Source organism: Dermacentor andersoni, chromosome 7, assembly GCF_023375885.2.
Source record: "Dermacentor andersoni chromosome 7, qqDerAnde1_hic_scaffold, whole genome shotgun sequence".
Lineage (NCBI taxonomy): Eukaryota > Metazoa > Arthropoda > Arachnida > Ixodida > Ixodidae > Dermacentor > Dermacentor andersoni.
In genome coordinates this window covers 20,260,113-20,285,073 of record NC_092820.1, presented here as the reverse complement: position 1 = coordinate 20,285,073, position 24,961 = coordinate 20,260,113, and the positions used below count along the sequence as shown (strand labels likewise).

The 24,961-nt window shown below is 46.9% G+C and overlaps 1 protein-coding gene across 3 annotated transcripts; it reads left to right on the top strand.

Moving 5' to 3' along the window:
- The first annotated feature begins 766 nt into the window (after nt 1-766).
- Nucleotides 767-24,546, top strand: LOC129385993 (protein CEBPZOS-like). Of its 3 annotated transcripts, XM_072289170.1 has the most exons (6): nt 767-1,001; nt 1,931-2,058; nt 6,497-6,541; nt 9,141-9,404; nt 14,788-14,980; nt 21,953-23,955. In XM_072289170.1, the coding sequence occupies exons 2-4, from the start codon at nt 1,935-1,937 to the stop codon at nt 9,218-9,220; spliced, it is 249 nt and encodes an 82-aa protein (XP_072145271.1). In that variant the 5' UTR covers nt 767-1,001; nt 1,931-1,934; the 3' UTR covers nt 9,221-9,404; nt 14,788-14,980; nt 21,953-23,955. The 3 variants fall into 3 exon arrangements, with proteins under 3 accessions (XP_072145271.1, XP_072145270.1, XP_072145269.1); XM_072289169.1 differs by lacking the exon at nt 21,953-23,955 and having other exon boundaries at nt 14,788-16,054; XM_072289168.1 differs by lacking the exons at nt 767-1,001; nt 1,931-2,058; nt 6,497-6,541; nt 21,953-23,955 and adding exons at nt 17,908-17,960; nt 23,982-24,546 and having other exon boundaries at nt 9,222-9,404.
- The last annotated feature ends 415 nt before the right edge of the window (nt 24,547-24,961 follow it).

Genomic DNA, 24,961 nt, shown 5'->3' with positions numbered 1-24,961 from the left:
GTTGGTAACATACAGGAATTGTATAGCATTAACGAGAGGGTGGCAAGTCTTGTTGTGAAACTTAAGAGGTACAAATTGAAGGCCTTAAAGGTCTAGCCGCCTACATCCAGTCATGATGACCAGCAAGTCGAAAGATTCTATGAAGACGTGGAATCGGCGATGGGTAAAGTCGAAACAAAATACGCTATACTGTAGGGCAACTTCAATGCCAGGGTAGGCAAGAAGCAGGCTGGAGAAAAGTCAGTGGGGGAATATGGCATAGGTTCTAGGAATAGTAGGGGAGAGTTATTAGTAGAGTTTGCAGAACGGAATAATTTGCGGACAATGAATACCTTCTTCCGCAAGCGGGTAACCGAAAGTGGACATCGAGGAGCCCGAACGGCGAGACTAGAAATGAAATAGACTTCATACTCTGCGCTAACCCTGGCATCGTACAAGACGTGGACGTGCTCGGCAAGGTGCGCTGCAGTGACCATAGGATGGTAAGATCTCGAAGTAGCCTAGACTTGAGGAGGCAATGGAAAAAACTGGTACATAAGAAGCCGATCAATGAGTTAGCGGTAGGAGGGAAAATAGAGGAATTTCGGATCAAGCTACAGAAGAGGTATTCGGCTTCAACTCAGGAAGATAACCTTAGTGTTGAAGCAATGAACGAAAATCTTATGGGTATCGTTAAGAAGTGTGCAATAGGAGTCGGATTTTTGTACGACAAATAGACGCACGCAAACTGACTACTGTCACCAAGTCTAGCAAGCGTCTCAGGAGCTGGCAACCTCGGCGCGTAGCAACATGGCGGCGCTCTTGCGGTTCCCGATTTCAATGCATGGGCCCTATGGGTAGCTTGTCCTCTATATGGTTTAAAGAGCCGGTTGACCTTTAAAACCACATGTTCCTCGTTCTGTGCGTTGACAATTAGTAAGTCATTCGTAAATGTTACCGGCAGTGGGAAGTTTGTGAAGCGGAAACCACTACGAGCGTTGCATCAAGTCCATCAACTACAAGTGCGTTTTTTATCGAACGACCGAACGACCTGCCTATGGTGGCAAGCATAGAGTTTCATGTATGGCGAGGTTCTTCTGGTGTTGCAGAAGTGGCGGGGCGCTTTTTTCGTTGCCGGGTGCACGTCGGACAGACTTTCTCGCGCCTGCGGCGCTCGTGCTGAGTCAGTCATGCCGGATTATATCTTTCACGCGCACGGCGCTCTGCACTCTTAAAAACGTTTCACCATTTGGGGCTTATCTTGTCCCACAGCAATAATTATCTGCATTGAATTGCGTTTCCTTTCTTGAAAACTCGGCGCTCGCTACTTTCCTGTCGAGTCACGCTGATGACGCGCAAGCCGTTCGTGACTTGGTACCGGGCTCTCTGAAAGGAAATGCGGGCAAGACGGATGATGATTATTGTTGTGGGACAAGCCCCAAAGGGTGCAAACTTTTTTAAGAGCTTACTTTCAACATAACATCACCGATTTTCCCGGGGGAGCAGTAGGGGCCGTAGTAGAGACCGGGCCTGCTCTCCTGGAGCAGTATCTTTGCTCGTTCCAGACTTTTAGTATGCAGCTGCCGTCCGTGACTTTTCAAAAGCATATCGTAATTGTTCGCTTTAAGTTAAATAAACGTCCTTCTGCAAAAACGTGAAAAAATCGGTAGGCGGGAGCTGCGAAGCAAAAGCCAAGTAGGTACGTCCGATGCACCTTTAGACACATTGTTTTTATAATTTCGGGTGCTCACCCTAGGCCTCCATCTGCCATTCATATCTGCCCTCCTGGATCAGTGCTTGTAAAAAATCCAATCCAGCGTAGCATCAAAAAAAAGCGCCCCGTGACTTATGCAGCACCAGTCAGAACCTTGCCCCGTCCGACAGGCTACTAGGCGTGCACGCTTGTGCACCGAGCTCATTAATTATGCACTGTCCTGTCTTTCTTTTGTAGTCAAATGCTTCAGAAAAGCCGAGCCAGAGGGGGCTTCCTGGGCACCGCATTGGCCGTTGCAACAGTTGCGGAAGTTGTTGCCTTTTGTGGTTGCTACTACTACTACCGGCGCCTCAATAGCTCACAAGGTAGACTTGTCCGAGGCGATTTAGCTCAATTGATCTTAGGCTTCATGCACTGAAGTTGGTTATGCTTATCCATGTTTATATAATTCCGCAAATGTCTTGTATAAAATCGCACTCTAAATAAGTACACTCTGTTGTTGACGTCGATCTTGGGTTGGAAACTAGCGTTGAACACTGCACTCACACACTTCGGGGCTTAGCTTGACCTCGAACAATGTAGTGGTCATCTGTCTTGCATCTGTTTCCGTACTTTAACGCTGCATGCCCACCACTTCCAGGTCAGGAACAGCATGCACGTTACATGACATCCTTGAGTAGAAAGTAGTGAGCACAGAGTTTTCATGAAAATTAAAAATGCAAGCAAGACAAATGATCATCGTTTGGTGGCAAGATACGGACCAATTTCAGAATTTATTTATTGGTAAAAATACAGAACTATTACATGTGTGTAGTACACATAAGGAGCCTCGACTATGGGACCTCCTTATGTGTGGGTGCAAACCCTTTTTGAGGGTGGGTGTTCCCAAATGCGTGAATGACACACTTAAAGGGAAAGTGTTTTGTAAACTTCTGATATAAATTGCCACTATTTAAAGATCTTGGTTTGAGCAGCACAACTTAGCATGAAAAGCTCCATGCACTCTTGTAGTGACTTTCTTCCTCTCCTTCAGCTGACTTGACTCTAAAAGTGTTCACCTCACCTTAGTTGTGTTCAAAACTATGTTGGCAAAGGTGCCCAATGCTCATTGAGAATCAAACATTCCTTATTTGATCCATTATTATGAAGCTAATGCCAGCATAATGTCCTTTATACTTTGTTTTGACAAAAAAAGAATGTATATTACTGCAGTTACCTAGCTAGGAAACCGACGCTATGCCCCTTTTCCCCCAACTCGGCCCTCTGTACAGTGTAACTAAAGGTGTATATAAAAGCACAAGGAAATGTATACCTTGCACACTATACAAAAGAATTCAAAACCAGAATGGAAAAACAAATTATGGAAATAACACTTACATTGTCATTGCAAGTTAAAGGTGCCCTGAACCACTTTTTATCGAAGTGGAGAAAGACATTTGAAGTGAAGATAGGCTATTTCAGAACCACTTTGCTGCAAAAAGTAGTTCAATGCGTTCAGCAGAAGCAGAGTTATCGGCAATCAAACACGGCCTCGGCTGTGCTCCCCGTTCTCCTCCAGTGCCTTGCACTGCGAATGCTACGGCGGAGACGTCATCGTGGCGCGCAGTTCAAATTTCCGATTTAGTGCCTATGCCGCGCTAAACAAACGCGGCTGTCCTCAGAGAGCCGCAGTGCGCTTAGCCACTGGACTCGTGGCGGCACCTCACGGCGGCCGCGGTGTAGCCGAGCGCAGCGACCAATAGCAGCCATGTAATGGAGTGTGCTTTATGACGAAATAGAGCACACAGAAAAGAGAAAGGAGCATGGGGTTTTTGAAACGAGAGCGTTTGAGAAAAAGGTGACTTCGTGCTCCGCTTGCGAGCTCCAGGGACTGCGTTCGACAGCAGAACTTGGCAGAGATGTTCACAACAGTGTATGCTACCTGCGGACTATGTTATTTCACCAAGCCCGAGGGGTGGTTCAGGGCCCCTTTAAAGAAGCATAAAATTAGGCAAAGGAAGCATAGAAACACAAGTGGTGACATAAGAATGTGTAACGAGGCTAATATTGAATCAAGGGCAATTAACAAGGCATGTCCATAAAGAACTATCTGGTTGGAAGCACTCTTTTCAATCATTTGGAGGGTTTTGGTTTATAAATGTGCAATTAAAGTCCTGTGCAACAGTGGTCAGCAAAGCCACAAAATTTTATTACCATTCCTCCCTTCACAGTAACTTCATTTCTCAGCCTCATTACCTATCGAGCCGCATCGATCATCACCATAAGGTTGGACTTCAAACAGGCAACACTAACACTTTCAGTCAATCTTTTTTTCCCAGATCATCACTGCAATGGAACGCCCTTTCCTGTGAAATTGTATCTATTGTCGACAACAAACTGTTTTGTAAGGCATTAGCTAACATTGTATAATTAGGAATTATTAACATGTTATTTCATTTACTTGCCGTACTTACAAGCGACTAAGGATGACACTGGTTAACATTGTACTAACAGGAATTATCAAGATGCTACTTTGTTTACATTGTCTGTCGTACTTACAAATATTGGGCAAGATATTAAATAGTATTGTATAATTAGGAATTACTAACACGCTGCATTGTTTATTTTCCGTACTTCATTGTTATACTTCCTGTTTTCCCACTCCCCTCTGTAATGCCTTCGGGCCTTGAGGGTACCATAAATAAATAAATAAATATAAAAGGGAGAGTAGAACTTGTTGCTTGGTAAATTGGTTGAGATCTGATGAATACATTATTGTGCTGACAGGAAATAAAGACTTGGGAAGAAAAGTAGGAAACGATAGCTTGAGTGATGAACTTCAACTGTTTTATTACAGCTTAGCAAACCACACCAAACTGTACGTAAAATGTGTGACAGGCGTTATATATGAGGTACCACTGAAATGTGGGAAGACCTACATGGGCCAAATGGGGAGATGTGTCAGTGACCGAGCACAGGAGCATGGATTGTCTATAATTGACAAAGTTAATGTGAATTTACCTGCATATTGCATGGTTCACTTGGCCAGCAGATGTCAGCCACTACAGCGTGAGATTAAGATAATTGGCAGGAGTGGTGATACGTTAGCAAGAGAACATCTGGAGGCATATTACATGAGAAAAGAGAGGCATTGAGTTGCATTAGTGATACGTCTGTTTTTCTGTTTTACAGCAAGATGCAGCTGTTAAAAACGTCACTGTAATCATTCTAGACGACACCGATGTACGCACGCACATTTGTTGATTGACCATGCTCTGCTGTGAGAATAAAACAATTGAAGCACAGCGCTCGACCTATCGTTTCCTACTTTTCTTCCTAAGTCTCTATTTCCTGTTAGTGCAACAATGTATCCATCATCTATAAGATGGTTTTTTTGCTTTATTTAATATGGTTGTGTAGCCTTCGCCTATCGACGTGTTCATTTCATCCTTATGATCCGCCGTGGTTGCTTGGTGGCTATGGTGTTGGGCTGCTAAGCACGAGGTTGCAGGATCGAATCCCGACCATGGTAGCTGCATTTTGATGGGAGCAAAATGCGAAAACACCCGTGTTCTTAGATTAAGGAGCACGTTAAAGAACCCCAAGCGGCACAAATTTCTGGAGTCCCCCACTACAGTGTGCCTCACAATCAGATGGTGGTTTTGGCACTTAAAAACCCACAATTTGATTTTTATTTTCTTCCCTATGTTAGTGTGTACAAAAGTCTCTCCTTGGTTACTCCCGTAGGGACAACCGGTGACACCCAGCACAGGACTTTATCCCCTGTACTAACCCTGTACCTCACCCAGTCTATGCTGTACAGCAGTGAGAACTAGAATAAAGGCTGCCCCACTGTCCATCTCCGATGACGCTCCATGCGTGTGGTACTGACTGAAGTTCGGGGAAAGATTAGCAGCGCACAATGGGCGAGCCTTCCTATTTTCCCAAAATTTGCAATTGGCTTTAATTTCTGATTGGCTGACAGTAGCCTTTGCCGGACCGCATTTGGTGGGATAGGCTTAAGCAGACCATATAACTCCCTGAACCTGCTACGGCAGCATTCTAAGCTTTTCCTTGTCTTCCCCTGCAGATTGCTTTGAAATGGAGCAGGTCTCATTTTAGACCAGTCTGAGTCAGCAATTCACAGAGATACCCAACTCACAGCTGTATTTAAGCCCATCTATGGAGCTATCTTTTAGTGCTTTTATTGAGTCGGAAAGGTGAAATGTTTTTCAGAGGAGTGCAAGTGTGGGTGATTTATCAGGGGTGCACAGATATGTACTTGTAACAGGAGGTAGCGCAAAACAGACACAATTGCATGGGTGGGTACGAAGAAAAAACACGAAACTCTCAATGGTCAAATGCACGATTGATATTAGAAGCAGATTTAATGTCAGAGTGTGGGAGCAATGGTGCCAGCAGGGCGTCTATCAACGACAGAGAGGGATGTGCACATGCAGTCGCCGTAGTCTACGTGTGTGCTTTTTGTTTCCCACAAAGCCTACATATTTAGCAGCTTGTGCCAGTGAATAAACAGTGCAAGTTTAGCTCTTGGTATTCATGCTCTCCCATGTGATTGTGTTTTTCTTGCGCTACCTCCTGTTACAAGTATGTCTAACACACTAAGCCATGAAAAAATTTTGACAGGGATCTTGCTGTGGTTTTTATGCAGCAAACTCGACACCTTGTTCTTGAACCTCCATCATTAGTGCAAAGTACGACTAATGTTAGTTTTTATCCTGTGCTGTTGTATGCTGCTCTTAAATGTTTTCCATCTCTCTGTGCTGGTGGTCAAACCTTGTTCCGCTTCTTTCTGCTTTTCAGAGTACCGATACTGGATGTACCAGAACTTCAGGCCTGGTCTTGAAGGTGTGCTTTCCCAACTCACTGTAAACATACGCTGCTCTACCGGAGTTCTCTGTTCATGATGGACAGTCTGTTGCAAGAATGAGCACTTGGCAGAGCTTTGGCATGCTTGGAAAATGTCTTGTGAAACAGCACAAAGACTGACAATGACTAGAAAGAAAGAGGCAACAAGACAAATGCTGAACGCGCAGATTGTAAGGTTTATTAGGAAATGGTGCTCCTATACGTATTCAACACAGTCATGCAAGCAAGCTGTAACATGTCGTTCCTACATTGAGCACCGTTTTACAAGACCGCACCAAATCACTTAACCTATTGAAAAATGGCATTGTTGGGTAGAAAATTTAAATACAGTAATCATCATACTTTGCGTCAACGCACCTCAAGCATCATCTTGCTTCTCCTGCACACGGTGCTGGGAATTTCTGGTTGTCGTGCCTTGAATTGGTGCTAGCTTAATACATCTTCCTTCAAAAGCATTCAGCGTTTACTCCTCACAGCCTGTGTTTGTTAAGTTAAGCCGCTATAGAGGTGTGTCTTCATTGCTTGAGATAAGTTTGCAGTGTCACTGCATGTTTTGACCCTCACAGTGATACTCTGACCTCACAACAAAAGAAAAACTAATGCCAGACACGACACAGTGCCAGGCGCAAGTAATGCCATGGCATTACTTGCCATGGTGGCATAGTGACTTTGTGGTAAACTGCTGAGCCCGAGGGTGTGGGATCAAATTCCAGCCACTGCAGCCGCATTTCCATGGGCGCAAAATGCAAAAATGCTTGTTTACTGCTCATTGGGTGCACGAACCCCAAGTGGTCAAAATTAATCTGGAGTCCTCCACTACAGCATGCCTCCTAATCATATTGTAGTTTTGGCATGTAAAACCACAGAACTTAATTTAAATTTTAACACATTGCATTACTCCTAATGTCATTAACACAGTCCTGAAACCAGCTCAGTTCACCTTCTTTCCTTCATTTGTCTATCTGTGAAGCACCCTTTTATTGTTCTCAAGCAGCATGCAAACCCTATCGTGCATCCATTGCAGACATGTGCACGATAGTCCATTAGGGGTTCAAACCCTGTGTTATTGATCACTCTGAGCCATCCTACCCTCATAGCACAGTTAACGTACTAGCATTGTTTAGATAATAGTCAGTGGAATAATGAAAGATCAGAGTAAATCATGATATTTTGTTATGTTTTCTGACTGGATATTGAGAAAATGCACACTGACAGACTCAGCTTATATCATATTTTTACACAAAGACTTACACAAAAGACATTGCGCAAGTTTTCTTTAGAGCAGCGTAATAGAAAAGCTGTAATTTAAGTATTTCTACTTGCTCTCAAAATTAAGAAACATAAGCATAGTTTCACCAGCTGAGAAGGCACAAGAAAATATATTTCTTGCAAACCCGCATTTACACCACGAGCCTGTGTTGGCAACTTTGTGTGCATTGTGGACAGAGCATTCTGATCGTGACTGGATTTCAGTGAACACTGAATAGGGTGGAATAGCTGAATCTTATTTTTTTGCTCCATAAATGTTCTTATGTGTCGAGGGGTTAAGGAAAGAAGTTCAGCTGAATTGAAGCTCACTAACTGCTTAGTGAACATGGAATGACAAGAGTGGCAAACACCCATATCACAGACATAGTGATTCTTGTATGGAGGCCACCATGGCAGTGATCGCAGTTGTATTTCTTTTCATAGTTGTAGCAGAGGTGGCAGTAAGCAGCAATAGACACAGCGAAGCATAAACCTAAGCTTAAATGCCCTCAGGAGCCACTACTACTGCTACTACTATAAGGAAAGTCGTAGGCAATGAGGACACTCAGCCTGTGGATTGGTCTACAATGTAACAATTGGCAATAATGTATGTTGGTTGAGGGGCCCTATATTGCAATAGGTTCAAAAGCGGCCTCATTGATACAAATTCAGATTGTCTTCTGGGCATCCAACACTGGAATTTCGTTTACTTTTAAGGAGCCAGTCAGCATCAGTTGACGGGGCGATGAATTTGGCAAGTTAAACGAACTATGTCTGTGGCACCATGCTCGTATTGAGCAGCTGGGACTCAACTGCTTCCAAAGGGTTCATTAAATGGAACACTGGTGGCTTATGGGCTGGCTTTGGTGTACTAATCGGCAATGGTAGAGTCAAGTTATCTGTGTCATAGTGCAGTACCTTGCATTACAGAAAGAAAACCTTCTCTGGCGTTGAAAGGAAAATACAGAGCTCCTGCGCATATGTGAATTTTGCTGGGTATTTTTTCTCCAATTGTACTTTGATCTCAAGTGTTCTGATGCAAACTGTTGGATTGAGTGGTATGAGCTGCATTCTTGTTGTTGTCATACTGCCTGTCATACTGTTTCAAATATTGTTTCCTATGTCATTACTTTGTTCGTTCACTTCTTACTTACTACCTTATTTATACTGTGCACATTGTAGTTATGGTTGTCTCCTTCTTTAAGTCCTGCCCCCCCCCCTCCCTCCCTCCCCAACCCATCCCTTTATGTGATGCCATAGGATATTGAAATGAAGCTGGCAGAAAGAAGCGTGAATGCATCCATGCTGTTTGTGTGCCCTATCCTTCCAGCATACTACAAGACTGGAGCTATGTTTGGCGACAATGCAGTGCGCACATATGACTACAAGACCTGGGGAATTGAGGAGTGAGCCCAGTAGTGGCTGCCCTGCCAACATAGGGTCCTTAGAGGTAGAAGGAGACAGTGGCCGACCTCAACACGAGCAACACCTCAGCCTCCTGGACAACTTCAGCCAGGTCAAGCGGCAGTTTGAGCAGCTCCTGGACGCGGATGGTGACTTGGCACAGATGGATGGAAAACTGCAGGAGTTGCAGGCAAGTCTTAGTGTCATGTCAACCTCCAGCCGTCATATTAAGAGACAACAAAGAGAAAAATGATTTCACCTGTATTAGTAAATCGCTCTTCTACAGTACCATAGCTTAGGTGCTTTAGAGAGAAGAGGCTAATTGAGAAGCCAGAGACGGGCAGCAGAAGAAGAAATTTCCCCACTGTAGGAGTTGAGGAGGACGTCGGGATGAAAACTTGGGAGGTTTATTTACATTATTTACAGTGAGAGTAAATGAACAGTCTTAAAGTCATTACGGGCCAGCAGCAACTCGGACGCTGCGGCCCGTGGCAAGAAGCTCGAAAGAGATGAATGAAGGAATGCTCTAGGAATGCTCTCCTGCTGCTCCTGGTCTGCGTCTTTTAAGCCCTTCGGTGTCTTGAAGACACGTCACGTTCGGCCAATGGGAGAGCCTGCTCAGGTGACGCCATTTTCGGCCAATAGTAGGCGCCCGTGCGATGGAGTCACACCCGGCGAAGAGAGTCGCTGCTCATGTGTTTGTCCGAGGGCTTTCTTCTTGCTGCGGTCTTGCCTTGCTGACTTGCAATGCGCCGTCACAATACATGGATGGGGGCGACGCCGCCAGGTTGTCACGGCGTATTACAGCCGTCTTGCTTCGGGACCCACTTTACCCGCCACAGTGCCAGGCTCTCGCTTCACTTTCGGGAAGAGCCAAGCAGTGAATAGCTCCACCGGCTGCACACGAAGTGGGGTCTGCCAACTTGTTTGCACGTGCCGTGCCTCAGGAATGTGGTATCCGTGTTTCTGCGCTCCTTAATTAGCTGTGGTGTCATTCGATGTGGTCTGGGGAACTCGAAGTAGGCTCAGGAAACGGTCCGGTATATAACAGCTCGTCCTCACCCTGGAAGTTCGGAATGGCCGGTGAACTCAATTCGCTGGCCATGAGGAACGCTGAAAGAACCTGCAGGGTACTGGTGTCGAGCCTCATTTGACGAACTTCGGGATCCTGGGCCCTGGAGAACATACGTCAAACAAACAAAACAACACAGCGCTGCACCACGTGTAAGCGCAGGCTCTTCACACCTGACTCGCCAGGCTATTACTGAATCAAAATGAACCCTGATCTTTTATTTCCTCAATTTTGACAAAGCAGTTCCAACCACCTTTCCAAACCACTATCCATTTCTCCCCGAATGCCGAAAAGACCAGATTGCTATTGTTGTAGCAAAACAGTGGGTTGTTGCCGTTGCAAACAAACAGTGAAAACAGCCGAACATAACTTAAGTGGCCTAACTACATGAACAGCATGTTTTCAACTTATCGCAGTGGCGTACTTATCGCACGTATTGGTGCCACTGAACAGTCTGGTCCACTTCACAAGTACGTAATCACAAGCGCGCTAGCCTTGTGGTCACTAATCAGAACGCGTACTTGTGTCGTAGGCAAACTTTTTATTACGCTTACTCACGTTTCTTCCTTTAGTCCCCACAGGACACGTAACCTAAACGAACAATTAAACTTGCGGGACTTAGCACTCCGCAGAACCCTTAAAATAATGTGTCTTCTAATAATTAGTTCCAGGCACGCTAACCAGAGAAGTCAGAGTACGGCTGCCCTCAACACACACGAGCAACCCAATAAAAAACCTGCTTCCTTCCATCCGCACAGGACACGCGCTAATGGAACTAAGAACGCTTCTCAGTGCAAATGATGCACTTACTGAAAACCTATGCGGTTAACCTTAGAAAATAAAAAAACGCTTATAAAAGAAAAAGAAGGTTAACTAAAACACACGCGCGCTACGATAGGCTCCTCACCGATAACCTTGACATTCAGGTTACTCACACACACAAAAAAAAAAGCCTATTTACTTATTAATGAACACCTCGCAATACTACATGCTTACATAAAACTCATCTTTCTAATCTTGGAGCTTCTCGAACAAAACACAAACAAAGCTCATACCTTATATATTGAAAGAAATTCTTAGTCTCAAATCGCGAAAATGATCCAAGTGCTCAAAAAAATAAAACAAAACAGAACGTTGCACTTCTACGGAAGCTCTGTTTGCCTCCCGTTCCAAATGTTTTCAACTGACTCACTTTTGAGCCGTACTCGAAGTGGTCGCGGTCCGAAAGCTACTCTGGCTATCGAGGAACAACAAAAGGGCTGACTCACTATCAGCTCCCCCAAGACGTTACAGTCTAATGCCAATTTGCGTCGTGGCGCCCCGTTTTCATCACGACCTCGATTGACCGTGTCGCTACTCCCCACCTGGTCTCGTCTTACCACCTTGCGCTTCTTTGTACTACACGCTAAGCTTCGGAAAGAACGACGGAACGACGAGGAATTTAACTGCCCCGTGCCCTTTGTCCGCGTGCGTGCAGAACATGCTTCTCGGTCCCCCTTTGACCGGTGGCTTGAACGTGTTTGATGCGTCAACATCGTCAATGACGACCGCACCTTTCTTTTCCTCGTGCCCTGCCCTTTTGGGTCTCTTGCCGTCTTTGGCGGCGCTACATTAGTAACCGCATTCCTATCTTTAGGGCGCTTCTTTCTGCGGCGTTTTCTCTGGGAATTCTCTTTCATGTCGCCTTCTGGCGCCTCGTGCTGGCCGTTACACATCTCCTCGGCCCGGATCGGTCTCTTACCCGCACAGTCTGAGTGATTTACGTTTAAATCTACTCTCACTTTGCCTCAACTGGCGGACAGCTCAACCGACTCTTGAACAATGCAGCAGGCTTTACTCGAGTTATGCAACTCGCACTCTTGCGAATTGCCCTCTACTGCATTGCCCAGCTCACGCTGTGCATCGGCACACAGCCTGTCGGTATCGATCGCTGTCTCACGCACACAGTCCGAATGATTAATAACTGAATCATCCCTATCTAGGCTACCTAGACTGGCGAAGAGCTGCACTGATCCCTGAACAATGCAGTTGTATTCCCTTGAGCTACGGAGCTCGCAATCCTGAGAATTACCCTCAACTGCATCGTCCAGCTGGCACTTCACTTCGGCACGTAGATCTGACCTGACATGGGTGCTCGCGTCTGTCGGGTCAGCAGTACCCTTTTCTTCGCTAGCAACCTCGCTAACATTACAAGCGACGCACGCCCGTGGTAACTGTGCCAATTTGTTCGCAGCTGGCCTAGCTGTCTCTACAGTCATCTGTTGGCACAGCACCTCGTCGCTCTCCCTGCGGCCTTTAACGGCCTCTGTTGCCACTAAGGCATCGTTAGCGGCTAGTCCTTTCTGTTCACCTATGAACGTGCAGCCCATCTCACAGGCACTACTTTTCTCGTCGGCTCTTGGTGAAAATCTGCTAGACACTTCTTCATTCTTTTGCTCTGTACTGCCTACAGAATTTTCAGACAGCTGTTGTCTCTGTGCCATTAATTGATAAAAATATTGTAGCTGTTTGATCAATGCTGCCTTCTCTCTCTCATACTTTTGCTCACGCTCACGCTTACGTTCTTGATACGCACATTCACGTTCATTCTCACGTTCTTGATGCTCACACCTAAGAGTAAGTTCGTGAAGCTCACGCTTCCGTTCCTTCTCGCGTTCTTCACGCTTACGCTCACTCTTACGTTCACGACGCTTACGCTCACTCTTACGTTCACGACGCTCACGCTCCCGTGGTTCTTGTATCACCTCCCAAGCAAGCTCGATGCTTTTATCATCATTGCCACTATCTTCAATCGCCTTTATGATAGCTGGCGTTTTCATCTGTTCGTCTGCCTCAACTCCCAAATCGTCGCACACCAACAACAAGTCTAACCTCGTCAACCTTCCAAGATGCATGGCAGCTGCCCCGACTGGTGGTTAAAACTGTTTTCCGTAATTAATTTGTGCAAACACGCAATGCAACAAATTTCCGATTCCCAGAACTATCAAAATAAACACACAATATTTGAAGTCTGGCGAATCAAAAGGAAAAAAACCACGCGCTCACTTACGGTTGCAGCACCCTGCCATCCGGTTCATTGGTCCGCTGTTCCCGGTTCCTCAGGACTCCCTGGGTCGAAGGCTCGCTCTTCTTCGCTACTCCCAGTTTCTTAGGACCTCTTTCGACGAAGGCTCTCTCTTCTTCGCTCTTCCCGGTTCCTCGCGACTCCTTTGGACGAAGGCTCTTTTTCGCTGCTCCGGGTTCCTCAGGATTTCTCTTGACGAAGGTTGATCCGTAGCGCTGCCACCAGTTGTTGCATTTGGAGGTGATCCCACCGCTAGCAACCAGTTGTAGGAGTTGAGGAGGACTTCGAGATGAAAAACACTTGGGAGGGTTTATTTACATTATTTACAGTGAGAGTCAATTAACAGTCTTAAAGTCATTACGGGCCGGCAGCAACTCAGACGCTGCGGCCCGTGGCAAGAAGCTCGAAAGAGATGAATGAAGGAATGCTCTAGGAATGCTCTCCTGCTGCTTCCGTTCTGCGTCTTTTAAGCCCTTCAGTGTCTCGAAGACATGTCACGTTCGGCCAATGGGAGAGCCCGCTCAGGTGACGCCATTTTCGGCCAATCGGCGAGCCCGCTCGGGTGTCGTCATTTTCGGCCAATGGTAGGCGCCCGTGCGATGGAGTCACACCCGGCGAAGAGAGTCGCTGCTCGTGTGTTTGTCCGAGGGCTTTCTTCTTGCTGCGGTCTTGCCTTGCTGACTTGCAATGCGCCGTCACAATACATGGATGGGGGCGACGCCGCCAGGTTGTCACGGCGTATTACAGCCGTCTTGCTTCGGGACCCACTTTACCCGCCACAGTGCCAGGCTCTCGCTTCGCTTTCGGGAAGAGCCACGCAGTGAATAGCTCTACCGGCTGCACACGAAGTGGGGTCCGCCAACTTGTTTGCACGTGCCGTGCCTCAGGAATGTGGTATCCGGGTTTCTGCACTCCTTAATTAGCTGTGGTGCGATTCGATGTGGTCTGGGGAACTCGAAGTAGGCTCAGGAAACGGTCCCGTATCTAACACCACCTGGTCACCGTGATGTTGAGGACTTTGGTGGTGTCTGCTGGGGCCTAGGTAATTGCTTATCGGTTAAGATACGACTACATACATTCTGTTCTAAAAGAGCCAAGAACTGAACATGGCAAGTTATGGAAACTTTTACTGAGCCAATGTGGCCCAATTACAAAAATATACTTTGAAATTCGTAATGTCATGCTGATGCACTGATGCTGGGGTTTTGGCACGAGACTAAAAAAAAATAGAACTTTGAATAATGCACAGATGGAAATACGTCACCAGTCATTTCCTTAGTTTCTTCATTGCTGCCTTGTGCATGTCTTTATTAGCATTTCCAGGCTTTTTCTGTTCGTCTCTTGTGCTACACGTTTCCAGGTACGAATTCATTCCTAATTCTACCATAAGAGTGAAATATCTCTAAGTTGCTTGTGCCTGTGTTGCTATGCTTGCAGATGATAACTGCGGAAGTGGCCAGTCGCCTGCCCGCAGCCAGTTTACGCTGGGTCCGGGAGCAGCTTGGGACACTGAGAGCAGAAGTGGATGACGTCCGGGAGTGGCCCAAGCCATGCAAACGATCTGCCTTCAAGTCGGCACGGGGCCCCAGCTCAAAGACAGCAGCGCCCCCTGATGAGCGAGCCACATAGGGTACAGTGATAGCCGGCACTATCACCGCTACTGATTAAACTTCATTACTCCTCATTTTTAGGCCTGACACCGTATTTACTTGCATAATGATTTTTTTTCCTTTCCCGTGTAATGATCGCACCCTGAACTTGCCACAGCGATATGTCGTGAGCCAAGTCTAGCTAATGATTGCGCTTACCATCTGTCGAATGCTGTCGAATGCTCCTCGAATTACTCAAGACATACCAAGCAGTCTGCATGCCCGAACATTCTTAAGCAGATGCCCCATTTAATTCCTTTCATCACTTTCCTCACTTCCATTAAAAAAAGAGCTACAACCAAACTTGCTTTGGCTTTATTATTTGTAGACTTTATAATGGTTGTGGTCAACAACAAAAAAGGTCCTTTTCGATTCTTCTCATCTACACTCGTGGGCACACAACAAATCGCGAGCGGCAACAATAGTAGCCACGTTTACACTGATACGTTAGAAGTGTACCCTATTCATACGCCGACGCTTGTAACACAGCTGAGATATTCGCCCACACTTAGCGGAAACTTGCTGTATTAGGATAGCAGTGACGACAAATGCCTCAGTTTCCATAGCGTCCCTACCATGGGTTTCAGTCACTGGCAGCTAAGCGCGCCCATCTCTGTTTATGTCCCTTCAAAGTGGTCATGGCAGCGCTATTGCCACAAACTTGCTGATAGTAACATTATTATGCATAACTGATACGGAAGAAACTGTTTCAATGCACGTAATGTATTCACAAGAAGAAAAACATCGCGTTCGGCCTGTTTCGCTTGCTCCGCCGGCTGCCATTTTTGTTTTGGTTTCCCGCACTGTTACAGCAGCAACCGTCTATTTGTTGACCTTTTGTCATCCCGCAGCAAATGCGGGATGAAAAGAAAATGTTTTCTTTTTGCGGTAAATTTAACCCACATAATGATCGCACCCCTGAATCTGTGGCAATATTTTTTACAAAAATATGCAGTCGTTATGCGAGTAAATACGGTAAAAGGTGCTGTTGTGAATGGGGCGCTAAAGAGAAACACCGAATTGATTCAGACGAATAAAGTATTATTTAAAAAGTCCGTTTTCATTAATTACACTGTAAGAGGTTTATTACTGAAAGATATAACGAAGACCAAACTTTCATAGCTTGGATTTCGCACAAGAATTTCAGTGCCAGTATGTCAGGTGACATCATGGCTGTCATACTATTTTCTTACTTGGGCTGTTCTGGTGCAGGAAAGGTTATGGAAGCTAGCAAAGTCCCGTCGTCGGCCCCTTCAGAATATAATATCGCAAATACTGTTCCGTAGCAATATGGTCCATATTTACCGATAAAAAATGAACTAGGTCAAAGCAGGTGCCATCAAAGTTTATGACATCACGGTGAGCTTCTGTGAAAACTTCAAGGTGGCATCACCACCTGTATATATTTTTGTTCTCGCATCTCATCTGGCTTGTGTGATGATAAGAAAGGCTTTCTTGGTCTTATAAAAGGATAATTTATTAATGCAGCTGAACTTATTTCTCTCTTTAGTGTACCTTGAAAGGCAGTGACTACGGCAGCAAGCAAAGAGAGAGAGGTGCCTGCTAAATTTCGGTCTGAAGCCCTGCCTTGCAGCTTGGCTATTTCTTGTTGCAAGATTACCAAGCAATATTCTTTAATGCAGACATTATTTAGATGTATGTTCCTTACCCCATTAGAGTTCTGTTCAGCTTGCCAGTTCAGGAGATATGCGCAAGAACTCACACATAGTCAAATGCACTTATAGAGATGCCACAGAAGTGTCATTGGTACTAATAGTTAATATTGCTATACCTGGGTTATGCAGAAATGAGCAAGGACAAACATGTTTCAAGTGTTTGAACGATCATGTCACATAGAGCAAGTCACAGTAGTACTTACTACCTCACAGCATAATATGCATAATCGGTCAAATTTGCCTGCATCACACAAAGTCCAGACAGATCTTTTTGAAGCATGTCTAGCTGTTCCATGTATTGAGGCAGAAGGCTGTTAGCAAAAACCAAGTCCCAGATGGGCTCGTTTGTAAGCAAGGCCATCTTTGGGTGACATTACGTGTACAGGTGAGCAAAACGAGAACAAGGTGAAAGCTGGGGCCAACGTTTTGACAAGTGGACTTGTCTTCTTCAAAGCCACAAGTCCACTTGTTGAAACGTTGGCTCCAGCTTTCACCTTGTTCTCGTTTTGCTCATCGTTTTGAATTTCCATCTCCCGACTTCCCCCTGTTTTCTCTGGATTATGTGTACAGGCTGCTCTTGTAAGTCATTGTCTCTCTCATCACTGTTATTTGACCCATCAGTCACTCTGGCAACAGGTGCCTCATTCGTCATATCTAAAGTCTTTACAGCATCATCAGCATGCAGAAACTTATACAACGTGAAAACATTTGCTATCGCTTTATCAGTGGACGCTTTCCTAGCCTGTGTTATTTATATCATCCCAAACAAAACCCACTTTTTTTTTCTAGGTAGCTCTTCACAGTTGAAGGGCAAACTTCTGACTGTACTCCAAAAATAAGCTGCACTCTCATGTGCAGTGTCAGCATTTTAGAAGGCACAAGGACATGCCCCAATTGACTGGAAGGTGGTGCCCTCCAAATGTACATATACATTGCACCTGCAAAATTATATGTTGTATATATAATAATTATATACATTGCGCGCTTGGGATCTTTGAGTCACGGTAATGGCATGTTGCAGTCGCTCCTTGCTTGGCGAGCTCAGGGTATCCTGACCGCACTCTAAACAATGCGCCTTGAAGCATCAAGTCTGGCTACAGTGGAAGTCCTTTTGCAGCCATGTTTATGTTGAGCACAAGCCTGCTCGGGATGCAGTGATGATAGAATGACTGATATGACATGATGATATATATATCAGCATCCGTGAGGTTCCAACTCACTGTTTTGTCCAGAAGGAGGAGCACCTCTCCATGTATCCAGAGTGGTCCACACTGCAATTTTCCAAGTGAGCTTCCCTCAATTCTTCACATTCCATCTGTTCGATGAATTCCGTGAGCCACCAATGGCAAAGCTCACTCATCATCCAGGCTTTTTTGTTGTGGCACTGGTACCTCTGTGACAGTTTCTTAATCACAGCAGTAAGGCACCTGTTGCTTCCATACTATTAGTGCTCGTGCCGCTGACTCTATTGTTGCAGCATTAGCCCAGTACTCTGGAGCTTGACCAGCCACGGAGAGGGGCCCAGGCAGGCAGAGACAAGGTGGCGTAACAAATAAAACACTTAATTACATTACTACACGAGGAGTGGACAACTTGACAAGCTGCTCAACAAAGAGCTAAACAAGGAGCCCTTTTTTGTGGCTCCCCAGGAACGCGCCTTGCACCGGAGAGTGAGGGAGCAGACTCTCACCACGTTTGCGGCCGGCACTCGTAGAGGCGGGTAAAGGGGGAGAATGCACAAATGCACACACATGCGCACTCCACCGGTCACAGATGCCAGCGGTCGCAGGCGTGGCCGTTCGTGTTTGCAATCGCTGGGCTTCTTGGTATCTTTCGTGTCTGGGCTTTCGCTGCTTTGCTGCGTGACATGACTTGTTTCTGAAGCTAGTTGTCTGACCAGTGAGTGACATGCTCGGACCACAGGTGGAACCACTGGACTAAATGACCTTGTGGAACCTTTTGTGAAATCTTCTCTTTCATCTGCCATATGTTGGATGATTGTGAACTAGAAGCTTTGTCATTGTCATGTTTGCAGTGTTTGTAGGTATAGTCATGTACCTTTGTTTTTACTTATGTCCTTCTATTTTATTTTCTTTACAACCATTCTCCCTTTTCCTATTCAGTTACCTACCTGTTGTGGTAGCTTAGTGGCTATCACATTTCACTGCTGTGTTGAAGGTCGTGAGACAAACCCCAGTCATGACAACTGCATTCCAGTGGAGGCAAAAAAAAAATTACATTAGTGTACTTAGGTGCACGTTAGAGAACTCCAGGTGGTCAAAATTAATCATCATCATAAAAGCTTTATTGTAAGACTGAGGAGTTTGGAGCACGCAGGCTCCCAGGCCCCCGCACGACCCCACTGCACTCAAGCGTTTATGTTGCTTCGCTCCATAACGCCGGCAGCCCGATCAGTAGCCATGGTCTGCACGACCGGGTCTCCAGAGCGCAGCAGGATCTCCCAGTCCTCCCAGGTCTTCAGGTGCTCGAGGCCCCGCGGGGGAGCATCCGCCGGGCAATGGGAAAGGAGGTGGAGAGCAGAAGCACGAGGTTCGGGACAGAGATTACAGGCTGATGTGAGGAAAAGTGGGTGATAGTGAGAAAGAGTCAGAGGAGATGGGAGAGTGTGAGTTTGTAATCGGCGCCAAAGGGTTACTTGTCGATTGCTAAGAGATTTGTGCGGTGCGGGGTACAGCTGACGCGCCGCCTTGGAGGCATTCGTCAGCTCGTTGAAAGTGTGCGCGCGCTCCTTCGTGAATCCCGGATCGGAGGCCACAAGAGCCCGGTTTAAAGAACCTCGGGCTAAGAGGTTGGCGGCCTCGTTTCCAGGATTCCCGCAGTGCGTGGGCACCCAAATCAGCTCCACATGATGGGGCGGGGGCGCAACGGGCGAGTCCAGTATGCAAAAAGCAGGGACGTGGACTCGGCCTGGTGCGAAATTTAGGATTGCAGTTTTGGAGTCTGATAAAACATACCGTGCTTCTGTGTCGATGATAGCTAGGGCAATGGCGGCTTCCTCTGCAGCTTCGGGAGAGGTGTCTGGGGGGAGTGTGTGCGTTCCAATCAGAGAGAGAATGTGGTTCACCACGACAGCGACAGCAGGCTGCATCTACCCATACGGCGTCCGGTTCCGAGCCGTAGTAACGGTGCAGCGCTGTAGCTCGAGCTCTGCGGCGCTTATTGTGGTGGTCGGGGTGCATGTTACGGGGGAGTGGCTTAATGAGCAGTTCGCGGTGTAAGGGTTTTGATATGGGGCGTAATGTCAGACCGTTGGCTGGTATCCGGATTCCAAGGGAGTGCAGTATGTACCGGCCAGTGTTGGTTTGTGTGAGATGAAGGTATTGTGCTTGGCGGTGCGCATCTACAAGTTCCCCGATTGTGTTGTGGAGGCCTAATTGTAAGAGTCGGTCGGTAGGTGTATTTATGGGAAGGTGGAGGGCGACTTTGTATGCTCGGCGAATAAGAGCGTCCATGGTGTCAGTTTCATGGCGAGAGAGCTTGAGATAGGGGGTGGAGTAGAGTACACAGCTGAGTATAAAGGCGTGAACAAGTCGGCATAGATCACGTTCCCTCATGCCTCTGTGGTGGCCCGAGAGCCGGCGGATAAGGTGCAAGATCGCCCCTACTACCTGCCTGAGTCTCCGGAGTGTAGTCGTGTGCTTCCCATTACTCTGGATATGCATACCAAGTATCCTGAGGGTTTCGACCTCTGGTATCGGTCTACCGTCCAGCTCGGTGACGATGGGGGAGCAGGGCAAGTTGCGGTTCTTGGGGCGAATGCACAGCAGCTCGGACTTCTCTGGGGAACAAGAAAGTCCTACGCTAACTGCATAGTTTTGGGTCAGATTGGTGCCTGCTTGGATGGTGTCCTGTATGGCGCCATCACTGCCATGGGTAGTCCATAGTGTAATGTCGTCTGCGTAGAGAGTATGTTTCAGGTGAGGAATGGTTGCCAATTGTCGTGCTAGGGGGATGAGTGTGATATTAAATAAGAAAGGTGAGAGGACGGAGCTTTGCGGGGTGCCTACGCTTTTTAGTGAGTATGTGGGGTAGGTGAGCGGGTCGAAGTGAAGCTCGGCCGTGCGTGCTGTGAGGAATGCCTGAATGTAGGTGTACATACGTGCGCCCACATTCAGTGGGGAGAGTGCAGTCATGATCGCGTGATGTTCGACGCGATCAAAGGCTTTGGATAAATCCAAAGCCAGGACTGCCTTGGTGTGGCTTGGAATGAGCGGATCGAAGATGTCATGGGTGATTTGCAACACGGCGTCTTGTGTGGACAAATGGGGGCGGAATCCCACCATGCTGTGAGGGTATGAGTCATGGTCTGTCATGTGCTGTGCGAGCCTCGCTGATACCACATGCTCGAAAAGCTTTCCGAGACACGAGGTTAGCGAGATTGGGCGAAGGTTTTGGAGTGTAAGTGGTTTGTTGGGCTTCGGAATGAAGATTACCTTTGCATGTCGCCAAGACTGGGGGAGGGTGCCCTCTTTCCAGCACTGGTTGAAGTACTCCGTGATGCGAGTAATCGATTGATTGTCCAGATTACGAAGCGCTGTGTTGGTGATCTGGTCGGGGCCAGGCGCGGAATTGGTGCGGAGAGTCATGAGGGCTGCTCTCACCTCTGCCTCTGTTATGTCGGTGTCGAGTTCGGGGTTCGGCTGTTCTGTGTATGAGGGGAGAGGAGATGGTATGCCAGGTGAAGTGTATGTGTCGCGGAGTGTACCCAAGAGAGCATTGGGGTGGTCCATGTGTTTGTGTATGAGCCGGGTGACGTGGTGCTGGGTGGTGTTTTTTGTTTTCGATGGATCGATGAGGTGTCGGAGGAGGTGCCACGCCCTTTTGGTTGTCAGTTTGCCGGCGATGCCGTCGCATACTTGCCCCCAATTTGAGCGGCAGAGCTCCTCCGAATGTAGTTGAATTTGTGATTGTAATGCGGCTAAGCGTTTCCTTAGTGTTCTGTTATGTTTACCCCGTTTCCACCTTTCTAGGAGGCTGTGGTAGGCCTCCCAGAGGTGGGCGAGTCGGGTGTCTAGTGTCGGGGTGTCTGTGGTGGTTTCAATCAGCTGCGTATGGTGTTGGATGTCAGTCTGAAGAGAATCTACCCAGTCGGTGATGTCGGTGATGGGGTTGTCAGGGAGGGCAGTCCGCGCGGTGCGGAGAGCGTCCCAGTTAATGAGTTTGTGTGTCATGTAGGCGTGGCGGGATGGTTTGAATGGGACAATGACTTGTATCATGTAATGATCACTGCCCAGTGTGTGTTGTGTTCTCGTCCAGGTCACATCACGGAGGGAGCGGCTGATCACCAGATCCGGACTAGTGTCCATGCTGACACTGTTGCCGATTCGCGTAGGCATCTGAAAGTTGTTGTGGACGGAAAGTTGGAGGTTCTGCATGAGCAGCCAGAGCCTGCGACCTCTGTGTGTGGTTGTTTTATATCCCCAGTCAGTGTGCTGGCTGTTGAAATCCCCACCGATTAGTACGGGGTGCTTCCCTGCTAGGCGGTACAACTCTCGGAGGAGGGATTCCAACGAGGCCATCGGTTGGGATGGGGGGTGGTAGATATTGGCAATAAAGGTGGACGGGAGTGTATGTGTATGATGGATAATTTCGGCGATCACGCAGGGCGTCTCTGATGTGATGTAATGTGTCTTGTGTGTTAAAGTGCGGTGCACAAGTGTGGACGCCCTGGGTCTGTTTGTGGTGTCAGAGTGTGTGGAGTTGTAACTGGGGAGTGTGGCCTGATTGGCGGTATCTTGGAGTAGAAGGACTTGGGGTGTTGGGGAAAGTGTAGGAAGTAGAAGCTGCAGGGGCGCACGCTTGCCCCGGAAGCTGCGGCAGTTCCAGGTTATGATGTGAAGGGAGTTATTGCTGCCCCGTCCCGCCATATTGGAGCGTAGAGGGATGAATAAGAGGGCGGTGTCCCCCGCTATGATGTGCTTAATAATCAGATGGTAGTCTTGGCATGTAATAACTATTCTGTTACCTTCTATCTTTTCCATGGCTGCAGGGCGGTGCAGCTGTCAATTACAATACCTGTGGCTTTTGCTATCTCTTTTTCTCTAATGAAATAAAATAAATTACTGTTGCTACTGCTGAAGAAATGAATGACATTTAATATTGTTGGCTGAGGAAGGTCGCACTTTTCAACCAACTTGCGCGAACGCTTTACATCTTGTGATCCCACATTTTTTTTCCCGTCGTAAGTGCACATGTGTAGCCGTTAGACAGGGTGCCAGCATAGCTGATTCATGCCACTGTGTTTGTATGTTGTATTGTTCCTTTGAAGTTTCCATCCTTAATGACGGAGGACACCATGTGAGCGGTAATACCGGGTAAACGAGTGCTGACAGGTGTGCCTGTCCCTGGTCGTCGTAAACTACCTATTAGTGCACCGTGAATGCCATCGCAATAGACACAATTAAAGTGAAACATTTTCTGTCAAACTCATTTAGTTCACCCTACCACTGCGCTATTTATTTACCATACCTTACAGGCTCTGGTTGGAGCATAGGATAAGGGAAGTATAAAAAATTTCAAATTGTGCATCTGTGCAGATGAGATGCATACAGCAACAACAAAAACAACATTAACGACTATAATTGCAGAAATGGCACTATCACTCACAGAATGTGAGCACAGATTTTAGGGAAGTGTATAATGAAGTGAACGAGACAGTAGTTGCTCGCAGAATGCATTGCAGTTAGACACATCAGCAATCATGTCGGGAAGATCATTCCACAGATTCATGGCAAAGCAGACGAGTTGAATACGCGTGCCCTACCAAAAGTATACCCGTAGCTGTGCTGACGATCAGATTCCATCAGATGGTTATCAAGATGCTTTGCCAGTAACGCTGGCACACATGCACAGCAGCACACTCTCCCTTTGTTCCAAGAATGTTCACATTATGGAGCACATGTGCCATCGGGGATATTTGCGAATTTGTGAAGCACATGTGCAAGAAAATTCAGTGACAATGTGCATATGCTGTTACATACAAGCTGCATGTTAATTTTGATTGCAAAGGAACTTCTTGTAAGTAGTCCAGCAGCTTCCAGGAGTGCTTCAAGTGGGGCTGTAGTTTTCGCAATGTTTTCCACAAGTGCTTGGAGTTTCTTTTTAATCCAAGGTCATGTAGGAGTGCCTAAATGCATCGAAGAGTTGGTGGCTCATAATTGCTGTTTGCAGTCATAAAAGATTCACAGCAGTTTGGGGATCTTTCTTACCACATTCATCACTGTAGTTGCCAGTTTGATTAAACTGCAGTTCCACATTGATTTTTGTCGTAAATTGTTGTGCACAGTGATGCAAGATCTGAGAGGCGAGGCTTTCCTGCCTCCACCTTGGGCTTCCAAAGCAAATCAGGGGAAACGTTGATGCTGTCTGACGTCAACGGCAAGGACATGGAACTCGATTCTCTCGGCACCTGCAAAGTGACCGTCCATGGCTGTCCAGCGACACTGTTCGCATGCTGGCCCAAGAACTGCCACATCCGGTGCGGACCTATGGCCACTTCAATGTTCATGGAGGAGTGCAAGGGTTGTACGTTCCACATCGCCTGTCAGCAGCTGCGAGTACACGACGTCCACAAGTGCAAATTCTGAGTGCACATCCAGGCACTCTCCATTATCGAAGACTCAAAAGAGCTCCCGTTTGCCAAGTACGACTTTGCTTATGACGGAGATGAGTGAGACTAGTGTGCATCGCGCTTAGACAAGACTGTCAACAACTGCAAAAAGGTGGACGACTTCAACTGGCTTGCAGCCGATCAGCCTTCACCCAACTGGAAGCTGTCACGGATGTCACTGGGCGACACTGTATAGGGGTATAGGAACACATGGCACAATAAAGAAACACATTGTTGTGAATGTGCGGGTTGTAATTTGTGCAGCTGCCCAACTTTTAACATTATGCGAGCGTTGATCAAAAAGTGTGTGAGTGCCTTGCAACGGGGCAGACATGTCACACACTAGCAGAACAGGCTAGCAGATGATAATCACTCACTTGTGCACATCCGCTTATCCCTGCACAAATGTGAGGTGCTCGTGTGATATTGCTTTAGTATTGGCCGACTGTACATGCAGGCAAACGAACTCCTTTTCATTATAGGTGATAGAAGACAGCCCTGCACGCAAACTTTGGCAGAAATGTTGTGCTTAAACAGTCCTGTAAATTTTAATGCATATTGATGAATGTGCCAGAGTAGCATTTTAGGCCTCTTGGAGTAGTAAGTGTCAGAAACAGTGCTTAAAGTCAGAGGCGGGGCAGCCCCCCCTCAATTTT

Bases quoted from the DNA above. Each gene is read 5' to 3' on its own strand.
- LOC129385993 (XM_072289168.1), top strand. From the start codon at position 14,876: ATGACGTCCGGGAGTGGCCCAAGCCATGCAAACGATCTGCCTTCAAGT. The intron at 14,981-17,907 runs GTACAGTGATAG...TGTTTTGTCCAG, and splicing joins TGATGAGCGAGCCACATAGG to AAGGAGGAGCACCTCTCCAT. The intron at 17,961-23,981 runs GTGAGCTTCCCT...TGTTGTGCACAG, and splicing joins TCCACACTGCAATTTTCCAA to TGATGCAAGATCTGAGAGGC.